We start from the raw sequence: 12,731 nt of genomic DNA on the forward strand, positions 1-12,731 counted from the left end.
AGAAACTGGAATACTCTAAATATCAAACTTTCTTTTATATAAACTTAAGGGTAACCACTCAAAAAAAATCCAGAACTGAAATATATACTGTAATAAAAGAAGAAACAGAGGGAAACATCATAGAGGACCACCACACAGAAATAATAGACAACAACAAAAAGGCAAAGAAACAATGGAGACACAGCCTTACCAGAAAACTAAAGATAGAATGACAGGAAATCCTCACGTATCAATAATCACCTTAAATGTAAATGGACAGAACTCACAAATAAAAAGGCACAGAGTAAGTAGCAGATTGGATCAAAAAACTAAACCCAACCATATGATGTCTCCAAGAGACACAGCTACAAGGACAAGCATAGACTCAAAGTGAAAGGGTGGAAATTGACACTCCAAGCAAATGGTACCCAGAGAAAATCAGGCGTAGCCATGATGATATCAGATAAACAGACTTCAGGGTGAAAAAGATAACAAGAGACAAAGATGGACATTTCATAATGGTAAAGGGGACTATACAACAAGAAGACATAACAGTCATCAATATTTATGCCCCCAATCAGGGAGCACCAAAGTATACCAGGCAACTACTAACAGAACTAAAGGGAGAAATTGACCAAAACACAGTTATACTAGGGGATTTAAATACATCATTGACAGCTATGGATAAATCATCCAAACAGAAAATAAATAACGAAATAGCAGCCCTAAATGACACATTAGATGAAATGGACATAGTCGACATATATAGAGCACTTCATCCTAAAACATCAGACTATACATTATTTTTGAGTGTACATGGAACATTCTCAAGGATAGACCACATATTGGGACATAAAATCAGCCTCAGCAAATTTAAGAAGATTGAAATCATACCAAGCATATTCTCTGATCACAAGGCTTTGAAACTGGATATCAACTGCAAAAAGAAAGCAGGAAAAAAACCACAAATACATGGAGATTAAACAACATACTTTTAAAGAACGACTGAGTCAAAGAAGAAATTAGAGGAGAGATCAAAAGATACATAGAAACAAATGACAATGAAAATACATCCTACCAAAATTTTGGGGATGCAGCGAAAGCAGTTTTAAGAGGGAAATTTATATAATTACAGGCCTATCTCAAGAAACAAGAAAAATCCCAAATAAATAACCTCATGTTACACCTTAAAGAACTGAAAAAAGAAGAACAAGTGAAACCCAAAGTCAGCAGAAGAAAGGAAATAACAAAAATCAGAGCAGAACTAAATGAAATAGAGAACAAAAAGACAATAGAAAAAATTAATGTGACAAAGAGCTGGTTCTTTGAAAAGATTAACAAAATTTACAAACTCTTGGCGAGCCTCACTAAGAAGAGAGACGATACTAATTAACAAAATCAGAAATGAAAAAGGGGAAGTTATCACGGACACCACAGAAATACAAAGGATCATGCAAGAATACTATGCAGGACTATATGCCACCAAATTCAATAACCTAGAAGAAATAGACAAGTTCTTAGAAACATATAGCCTTCCAAGGCTGAACCATGAAGAACTGGAAAATCTAAACAGACCGATCACCAGTAACGAAATTCAATCAGTCATCCAAAACCTTCCCAAAAGCAAAAGTCCGGGACCAGATGGCTTCACTAGTGAATTCTACCAAACCTTCAAAGAGGATCTAATACCAATCCTGCTCAAACTCTTCCAAAAAATTGAAGAAGAGGCAGTACTCCCTAACTCATTTTATGAGGCCAACTACCCTGATACCAAAACCTGGTAAGGACAACACAAAAAAAGAAAACTACAGACCAATGTCTCTGATGAACACAGGTGCAAAAATCCTAAACAAAATTCTAGCAAATCAAATACAACAATGCATTAAAAAGATTATTCACCATGACCAAATGGGGTTCATCCCCGGGGCACAAGGATGGTTCAACATCCACAAATCCATCAATGTGATACATCACATAAACAAAAGAAAGGACAAAAATCATATGATTATATCAATTGATGAAGAAAAAGCATTTGACAAGATACAACATCCATTTATGATTAAAACACTTAATAAAATAGGTATAGAAGGAAAATACCTTAACATAATAAAGGCCATATATGACAAGCCCTCAGCTAATCTCATAACTAATGGTGAAAAACTGAACCCCTTTGTTCTACGTTCAGGAACAAGACAGTGCTGTCCCCTATCACCTCTGCTTTTCAACATAGGGTTGGAAGTCCTTGCCAGAGCAATCAGGCAAGAGAAAGAAATAAAAGGCATCCACATTGGGAATGAAGAAGTTAAATTATCACTCTTTGCAGATGACATGATGCTATATATAGAAAACCCTAAAGACTCCACCAAAAAGCTGTTAGAAACAATCAACGAATACAGTAAAGTTGCTGGCTACAAAATCAACGTATAAAAGTCCATTTCATTCCTATATACTAACAATGAAATGTCAGAAAAAGAAATACAAAAAAACAATTCCTTTTGCAATTGCAGCAAAAAGAATAAAATACCTAGGAATAAACTTAACCAAGTATGTGAAGGACCTATATGCTGAAAACTATAAGACATTTTTGAAAGAAATTGAGGAAGACACAAAGAAATGGAAAGACATTCCGTGCTCATGGCTTGGAAGAGTCAACATAGTTAAAATGGCCATATTACCCAAAGCAATATACAGATTTAATGCAATCCCCATCAAAATCTCAATGGCATTTTTTAAAGAAATAGAACAAAAAATCATCAGATTTGTTTGGAACCACAAAAGACCCTGAATAGCCAAAGCAATCTTAAGAAAAAAGAACAATACTGGAGGTATCGCACTCCCTGACTTTTGCTTGTACTACAGAGCTACAATAATCAAAACAGCATGATATTGGCAGAAAAACAGACACACAGACCAATGGAATAGAATTGATAACCCAGAAATAAAACTACATAAATATGGACAGATAATTTTTGACAAAGAATCTAAAAACATACAATGGAGGAAAGACAGCCTCTTCAATAAAAGGTGCTGGGAGAATTGGATAGCCACGTGCAAACGAATGAAACTAGACTGCTATCTGTCACCATGTACCAAAATTAATTCAAAATGGATCAAAGACTTAAGCATAAGACCTGACACAATAAACTGCATAGAAGAAAACATAGGTAGTAAACTTATGGATCTTGGGTTCAAAGAGCATTTTATGAATTTGACTCCAAAGGCAATGGAAGTAAAAGCTAAAATAAATGAATGTGACTATATGAAACTTAAAAGCTTCTGCACAGCAAAAGAAACCATTGACAAAATAAAGAGGCAACGAACTGAATGGGAGAAGATTTTTGCAAACAGTGCCTCTGATAAGGGGCTAATATCCAAAATATACAAGGAACTCATGAAACTCAACAACATAAAAACAAACAACCCAATTGAAAAATGGGCAGAGGACCTGAAGAGACATTTCTCCAAAGAGGACATACAAATGGCTAATAAACACATGAAAAAATGCTCAACATCACTAATCATCAGAGAAATGCAAATAAAAACCACAATGAGATATCACCTCACCCCAGTCAGAATGGCTATCATCAACAAGACAAATAGTCACAAGTGTTGGAGAGCCTGTGGATAAAAAGGAACCCTCAAAAACTGTTGGTGGGAATGCAGACTGGTGCAGCTGTTATGGAAGGCAGTGTGGAGGTTCCTCAAAAATTTACGAATAGAATTACCATATGATCCAGCAATCCCTCTCCTGGGTATCTACCCAAAAAATCTGAAAACATTTATCCATAAAGACACATGTGCTCCAATGTTCATTGCAGCTTTGTTTACAGTGGCCAAGACATGGAAACAACCAAAGTATCCTTCGATAGATGAATGGATAAAGAAGTTGTGGTATATATACACAATGGAATACTATTCGGTGGTAAGAAAAGATGATATTTGTGACAATATGGATGGATCATTTGTGGAACATTTGTGACAATATGGATGGATCTTGAGAGTATAATGCTAAGTGAAATAAGTCAGACAGCAAAAGCAGAGAACCATATGATTTCACTGATATATAAACCAAAAACAACAAAAGAACAAGACAAACAAATGAGAAACAAAAACTCATAGACACAGACAATAGTTTAGTGGTTACCAGAGGGTCAGGGGGTTGGGGGGGTGGGAGATGAGGGTAAGGGGGATCAAATATATGGTGATGGAAGGAAAACTGACTCTGGGTGGTGAACACACAATGGGATTTATAGATGATGTAATACAGAATTGTACACCTGAAATCTATGTAATTTTACTAACAATTGTCACCTCAATAAATTAAAAGAAATCAACATTGCTATACCATTAATGCATTTAAAAACAAACAAACAAACAAACATCAAACTCCTCAAAGGGGAATCCTCTGAATTAACTATACTTAGCTTTAGGAAAAATTCACTGTTGTCTTTATTGTTATTATTTTGTTGGGACCTAGTGAAATTTTTTGAGGAATTTGCAGTGACAACCTCCAAGAACAATGAGCTCAGAGGACACCATCACTGGCTGGGTGCTCTGGGGGGAAGCCATCCCAGGAGGGGAAGCTCTGGGTTGTCCAGCAGGTGGGCAACCTGGATTTGTAATCTACCACCTGAAGACATTTTCCTAGCAAAATGTCCAAGAGCAATTCAACAATAGGGGATATATCCATACCTCAAAGTTTCTTGAACTAAACATTGCATTTTCAACTTATAAATACAAGTTGGCCTGTATTTGTTTGGTGTTTATACTTGTTTGTTCATTTGGAAATGATATTTTGCAATCCTGAACAGCAATTGTTTCTCTCCAAAGTGAGCTACCTCTGTTCTCAGAAGCAGGCTTCACCTTTCAGAGGAGGGAAGGAAGGCAAGAGCCATGAATGAGGGAGCCTTTGCCCTGGAATTTAGATATGAAAACTCTGGTTCAGTTTACAAGTCAGTGGCTGGAATCTTGAAACGCTGACATGAATCTTGAAACGCTGGCTTCTCTAAGGAGAAAAATACAAATTTTCCTTAAAATAGTTTGGGCAAGAGGAAAAGACAATCCTATTTTTCAACATTTCCTAATTTCTCTGGGTCACTCTGGGCATTGATTTGAATAGCAAATACCTAAGCAGGTGAAATCTGTTCTTCTTTAATTAAATTAGGTTGACACAAATGAGCAGCTGAGAAGAATAGCCCAAATGAGGATTGTCGAATATGACTACAAACCTGAATTTGCATCTGCGATGGGAATAAACACTGCCCACCAAACAGGTACACAATTTGGCATTGTCAACTATTAAAATTTGAATTCCCTTTTTACCTGGAACCCTTCAGGTTTGGCATTTGACAGCATCCTATTGGTCTAACTCATCCTCTGTGAAACCCATAATCACTAGAACAGGAAACGTTAAAGAAATGTCTGTCATCTTTACTCAAGCCTATCCCCACTGCTGCACCCCAAGGTACCTGGTGGAGTATTTTGAATATAGTGTTTCTTTTCACTGGAGTTCTCTTGCTCATGGGATGAAGGTTGAGGGGCAGACGGCAGCTCAAACTGTCTGAGGAGCAGCATTGGGCAGTCCTGGGATGGAGAGAGGAGATGGCAGGGTAGGCGGGTCTAGGTCAGAGAAGGGGCAAGTGGTTTTTATATAACAATTCTGGAATCCTAAAGAAAGAAGGACCATTTAGGGGACAAAGTCCTCCTGCAGGAAAAGAAAAAAATTCAAGCTAAAGCCCCACCCTTGCTTCTATGTAGAGGAATTTTAAGGTATGTACTCCTTCCAACATTTGGCCCAAAGTCAAGGAAAAGTAAAGAAAATGACACTCCCACTTTAATCCTATAGTGGTTCTTGGCTCACAATTCTCTCTTTGCTTCAAATGCATCAAAGCAAAAGCTGAGAAGGGCTAAGCATCTCTTTTCGAAGATGTCCCCTGGGGCTGTCTGTATTGCATTCTGATGTAGGCCTGGGAGGATTTGCTCCAGAAAGGTCTTTTCCTGACTATACCTGTTAGAGTGTTTTGTGTCTAGGAATGATTGCCCAGGAGGTGCGAGAGATCCTGCCCAGAGCTGTAAGAGAGGTTGGTGATGTCACCTGTGAAAATGGAGAGACGTTGGAGAACTTCCTTATGGTCGACAAGGTAACCACTATCAGATACTTGCCACTAGACCTATAACCCCTTCTGTGACATCACAATGTGCTAAAACACCCAACCAGGAAACTGAGCTGTGGAGTAGCAGTTATCCCACACTGGTCATAGGCACCAAAAAGAAGTCCCATTAGGGAACAAGAAAAAGGAGCATGCAACAATAAGCATTAGAGTTCAGCGAGTCTTACTGCTGGAAGGAAACTGGCCGTGGGAAAGTCCACTTAGCAGGAGTGCCCTTAAAACAAGGACCCAACATCATGAGAAATAGTGACAACAAGTTTGATTAGACGTTGTTTTGAAAAATGGAACTAAAATATATGAAAGTATAACTTACCTCACATGATATCATTTAAGTTGTCTTTAAACCAATGTGCTCCTCCTTCAAATGATTGAAGACTGAAGTGTTGTTTGGTTTTTCCCTTTGGAGCATAGTTTTTTGTATGTTTGACTTTCACAGTACAGTCTTCAGTCATAAAGTGGATCATTTTTGCAAATATACTCATGAGCCTCCTCATTTTCCCCAAGGACCTGTCTTAATTCTTTGATATTCAAATCATTTTCTTTTTGGAGCAATGTCACCGTCTTTGTGGATGAGCTCTTCTTCGCTTGTTAAGGGGTCTAAGGCTGCCATTTCCTCACTTACCTATGTGCATTGCGTGTGATTTGAGTAGTTCTCCGAGATCACGTCTGTTAATTCTGTTAAATCCTGCCTCTTTGGCAAGCTTTGCAGATTCACTCTGCTGCTGATTTGCTTTACATTGCATTATTACATTTGCTGCTAGGAGGGAAGACTGCCATGGGGAGTTTACAGTAACTGGGAGAGATGCTTGAGTGGAGACGAATTTGTAATCTGCGCCAGTTCAACTTCAAAGAATCAGTGGGGTAGGGGGGGAGCCTTATTAAAATGCAAATTCTGATTCAACCAGAATGGGGTGAAATCTGAGGTCCTGCATTTCTAACCAGCCTCCAGGTGAGGGGTATCCAAACTTTTATCAATGGTTTTCACCAATGGCCATAGTCGGTAAAATACACAAACAGCCGGGCCACTCACTCGAGGTGAAGTACGTATTGACTCACCAGGTTTATTTAAGTAAACTAAATATATTTTTGGAATTTGCTGCGACCAATTAAAAATGGATTGTGGACCGCAGTTGGCCCGCGGCCGCAGTTTGGAACCCCTGCTCCAGGTGATGTCAATTTTGCCACTTCCTCTGATCAGTAAGCCATACGTGGAATAGCAAGGTGAGGGGTGCATTTTCATATTAGACCCTTCTGCAGTCTTCTACCTACACGCACATGGACAACAAATACTTAGATAACAGGATCAGAGGGCCTGCTCAGCCCTGGGCTGGAAGGGCTGAGTGGCAGAAGTCCAGGTACTTCCTCCTGCTCCCCAGAAGAAATTCTTTGGTCTCTCCCTCACACATAGGCTATCATTTCACTTGAAATTTATTTTTCATAATAAATTTTCATAATAAAGTACATAATAAAGTACATAATAAAGTAAATCCAATGATTTACTTAAAACATAACATATTTTCTATATACTTCAAATACAGAATATATTCAGAGGTATTTGTATAATAGTCACTCTCACAAGCTTCCTGGTGTGAGAGAAAAGTGTGTAGGCACAGCTGTCAGTCTCGGGATACGGCCTAGGGAGTGTGTCACTGGGCTGCCCAGGTGGAAACTCGGGATTCCACCTCTGGTAGCAGCGATATCTCTTCTGGCCCTCCCCTAGAGCACTCAGGAAAGAGATTTCTCTTTTCTTTGTAGGTAATGTCTGCCCAGGGCCTTATGACTCTCACTTTTCAGCAAAATAATTAGTTCTCCCCCTGGCCCAGTATGTTCCCATTCCCAGTTGAGATAAATGTGGAGAGTTGGGATTCTTAGCAACAGGACTTCCAAAGGCTACTCACCACCTTTCCCAGGAGAGGCTACAGCCCAAGTTCTTTCCTAGGAAGGCAACACTGAGCACTGGGAAAGGAGGGGCTGGTATTCCTGTTCCAGAAAGCCAGGCTCATTTGTCACCTGAGGAGCATAACATACCAAGGCAGCATTCAGTGTATAAATAAGTAACCGGCAGGAGTCCAGAGTGGAAAAGTTGTGATTCTCTTGGTAACAGGATCTTATAGTGATCTCCGGAGACATCACTAAGGCCATTGTCGTTTATAGAATCCATAACACCAAGAGCAGATGACTATCTTCACCCTGAATCCTGGCTTTCTTCTTAGGCTCCCTTCTGAGGATAGACTTCAATTGCTGGTTGAATTCTCCATGCTGTGGAATCTCCCTCCTCTACATTCTGTATAAGGACTTCACAGAATGTCTTCTTTATTCTTTCTCATTAAGAACACAGGGAACTCGGCTCCTGTTTTCCCATGCTCTTTGTTAATTATCAAATAAAGCAAGATGTACAGAGAGCCTCTTGCTTTCCTGGCTTCGCACCCATTTGTATGGGCAGCGTGGTGTCTTTCATGGCCACATCCAGGGCTGCTGGCATTCAGGAACTTCGCTAGGACTTCCTGGGCTTCATGTGCTGTGGTAACTGGTGGAGATCAGATTAAGACACAGTCTCTCCACTCTTCACTCCATTTCGCTTCCACCAAATGTCACTCCCCCCTTTTTTTCATTGAAGCTAAAATGCAAACTAGAAATGCACGTAAAAATGTTGAAATGTTGTGCTCCATGATTGCTATATCATTTTCTCATGTGCTTTGCAACTTTATGCCACAATAGGAAGAAGAATGACTGACTTTCCAGACTGTCCATGCAACCAACCAAAGTTGGAGATTAGTGATGTCAGTCAGTGTTGGCATAAGCAGCTTTTCTTTCTCTTCTTACAGAAGAGGTGACCTTGCAAAATAAACTTCTCTTGTAATTTGGGGTTATTTGCTTCTCAAAAGTTCCTCATGGGTTGTGAAATCTCAATAATAGGAGGTGGAATGAGAGGGCTCAGCACTGATACTGGAGTAAGGAGGCCACAGGAGTTAGACACCGTTGTCTAACCTGCATGTGACCACTGGGGGCTTTCTGGCTTGTCCATCTATCTTCTTACCTGACAACTTTATTTGTTTCTGTGATTATTTAGAAGCAGGTAGTTACATTTCTTGAGCATTATTATTAGGTGTGGTTGGTATAAAAAAAATGTACATGGGCCGGCCTGGTGGCTCAGGTGGTTGGAACACTGTACTCCTGACGCTGAGGTCACCAGTTCGATTCCCACATGGACCAGTGACCTGTGCCCTCTACAGCTAAGATTGTGAACAATGGCTCTCCCTGGAGCTAGGCTGCCGTGAGTAGCTGGAGGTCAGCATGGGCTACCGTGTGCTGCCAGGAGCAGCCGGTAGCCAGCGTGAGTGATTGGCAGACCGCGAGAGCTGCCGTGAGCAGCCTACTGCTGACTGGTGACCAACTCCCTCAGCCAGGGGGAAGCACAAGGCTCCTAATGCCAGCATAGGTCAGGGAACTGTATCCTACACAGCTAGATTGAGAAACAATGCCTTGAACCGGAGTGTGGGGGCGGGGGAAGGCAGAAGAAGGGGAAAAAAGAAAAAGAAAAATGTGCACAATCAATGTAAGAACTGCCTAAAACAAAGTCACAACTAAGTCTACATAAAGATGAAGTTCACCTTATGGATAATTATTTATTGACTAATCTCTGTGTGTGTTTTGCTGAGACTGCATGTTACAAACCACCCTACTATAACTTAATATATAGCTACTTTTTACTCATTGATTCTATTTTTCCTTCAACCATAATGAGGCAGGAATTGTCATTTGAGTCATGCAGAGATAAATAAAACTTGGTTCCTCTCTTACAGATAACTTACAGATAACACAAGTGCACACGTAATCAAGCTCTAAGCTGGGTACAACATGAGAGGTATTGGGAGATGTATAAACAAAGTCTCAGATCAGTTCAGAGGAAGGAGGGAGGATATCTGGAGACTAGGAAGTTCATGTATGGAAAGGAAGCTGGGAGACTGAGAGACAAGTGCAAGAAGACACTGTCAGAACTTGAGAACCTCCCAATCCATGAGGAACTTAGGACAAGGTGTGACTGAGGGAGCGCCTCACAGGTGGCCTCTCAAACCTTCCTTTTTCTCATCCACAGTATCCAATTAGACACCACGTTTTATTGTTCTCTGGTAATATCTTTTGTATGTCATCTCCCTTCTTTATTCTTTCTATTTTCTCCCTATTATAATGACCTAACTGACTTTCTAGCTAGACGCTAGTAGACTTATCTTTCTTAAAAACAAACCAAAACAAATCTCTAATCATACAATCTCCCTTTCCCACTTTTGGCTCTTCATTGACTAAACTATGATAACCCTCCACAATCTAGCTGGGATCTTCTCTTTCTAAGTCATTTTCTAACATTTACATCAACCCCAAAACACCTTGCAAACAAGCTGAGACCCTTCAGAATACGACGCATTTGCACACACAGGGACATCTTGTGGGTAGCCCCTCTAACCTCCAGCTTATTTTTCTGTTCCTCATGCTCCCCAGGTTTGTGTCTGCCTTAGAGCTGTTCCATTGAGTGTTCTCTGCACTAAACACCCTCCTTTTCGATGATCTCATCATTTGGAACTCAGCCACAAGACCTTCCCTGACCAACTCATCTGAACAGTCTCCACACCACTTGGTTTCACGTTGTAAGATTCAGGGCCGCTGCGAGGGTGTATAATGTCTTCGTAGTAATTAGAAAATGGTCCACCCTCGGGTTGGTGCAGAGCCTGTCCGCCCTCTCAGCTGGGCCTCAGAGCAGGAGACACACTGCAAACTTGTTCACAGCAGTCTAGAGACCTTTGTCCCTAACTGAAATTATCTTGTTTATTTGCCTCCTTGTTCTTTGCCAATCTCCCTAATTAGTTGTGCGAGAGCAAAAAATCTTCTGTGTCTTTCAAAACTTTCTCTTCAGTACTTGATATGTGGCTTTAACTCCGGGGCTTAGAATATTGTAGGAAGTCAATGAATATTGGTTAAATTAACAAATTGCATGATGCTTGGCTTAATCCTGTTTCCATACTTAAGCCTCTGAATATACATCTTCTGGGGTATTTATCAGTGTGTTGCCATTTTCTCTCTGTGGTATGTCTCCTCCAGTAGACTGTGAGTTTCTGGAGGTCAGAGAATGTGCCTTGTCAATCCTCTGTTGTTTAGTACAGTGTCTGATACATCCTGGGTTTTCAATAAGAATGTATTTATGTTAATGCCTGAAATTTTGAATCTCAATGAAAGGAAGAGAACTGGTTCTATTAACATAAAGATGCCTGAAGGAGAAGTGGTTGTCTGGGGAAAAAGATGAGTTTAATTTTGAGTTTGAGATATCAGCTGAACAGTCCGATGTAAACGTCCAGAGGTGACCACTGGGAGTGTGGAACTTGAGAGAGCAGGTGGGGTCGAGGGGAAGTGGCTGACATGGATAAACTATCAATGAATAAGGGAAAGGTTATGGATGCAGGTCACAGATTGGAAGTCTGGGGCTGAGTCTGGCCTGTAGACGTTTTCCCCCCCGTCACTGTGTTTTAAACATTTTGAAATTTGGTGCCTACCTTCAAAATTCAGGAGCTCCTCACACAAATGTCAGATTTCTGATGCCCTGGAAATATCAGATCTGGTGACAAGGTGTGGAGGGGTGGCTTCACATGTCTTCACAGCTCTGCTTCCTGTTACCTGCCTGGCCCTAGAGGCTTTCGAGACCATATAGAATAAGAAGCAAAGAGGACTAAGAGCAGCAGAACAAATCCAGTGAGGGCTGTAGAGGAAGGAGAGGACCTGTAAAGGTGGAGGGGATTGGGCAAAAGCAGGAGAATATGGAGCAAGCTCAGTGCCAAAAAGTCACGTGAGCAGAGAGGCTCAACCAGGAAATGCAGGGAGAGGGGGGCGGGGGGAGATGGATGAGACGCGAGGTAAATGAATGTTACCAAAACATCACTGACTTTGATGATTGAAAAATCGCCGATAGTATATGGCACTGTGGTTAAGAGCATGAATTTCAGCATCAGATAAAACTGTGTCCAAAACTTGGCAAGTTTTGGAGATTATAAGGTTACTTTTATAGCTATACAAAACAAATTCTTTTCTTCCTTATAGTGCTACAGTAAAAATAACTTCATTATGGTGAGTTAAAATTCTACCTTAATCACTTTGTCCCCCACTGAAGAAGCTATTGTTTTCTTTAAGTGAGTTTTGTTCATGCAAGTTTTCTTAGGACTCCCAAGTTTTTCTACAACATAGTAGAACCTAATAAATGGTTAATTGTTAATAAATTTTTCCAGATGTCATTCAGATAGGCCACCACTTCACATGTCTCTGAAATTATATTTTTTAAGTAGAGTGACATATTTTGTTTTAAATTTTTCAATATAGAATAACTGAGTGATAAAAAAAATTCTATATTAGTTTAAGTTCAAATAGCCAGCCTAGGATCTAAATGGGGGCTTTTAAATGTCCTGCTCAGCAGTTGGTTTAAAAGTCCATTCTATTCTCATCAGAAGAGGAAGGAGATCTCCTTCGTTGCCTGTGATGACTTTAGTGCCATGGAGAAGCATTCCCTGTCGCACTCACTTGATTGATTTGACTCCAAGTTCA

The 12,731-nt window shown here is 40.2% G+C and overlaps 1 protein-coding gene across 1 annotated transcript in view; it reads left to right on the forward strand.

Moving 5' to 3' along the window:
- Positions 1-12,731, forward strand: part of MYRFL (myelin regulatory factor like) — a gene marked incomplete at its 5' end in the record, with an annotated part of 105,358 nt that overhangs the window by 67,166 nt on the left and 25,461 nt on the right. Inside the window, 2 exons of the mRNA XM_081061464.1 lie at positions 5,144-5,252; positions 6,010-6,119. Of these exons, the coding sequence (XP_080917590.1) occupies positions 5,144-5,252; positions 6,010-6,119 (219 nt within the window). The remainder of the gene's footprint in view (positions 1-5,143; positions 5,253-6,009; positions 6,120-12,731) is intronic.

Source organism: Rhinolophus hipposideros (assembly GCF_964194185.1).
Source record: "Rhinolophus hipposideros genome assembly, chromosome: 9".
Taxonomy (NCBI): Eukaryota; Metazoa; Chordata; class Mammalia; order Chiroptera; family Rhinolophidae; genus Rhinolophus; species Rhinolophus hipposideros.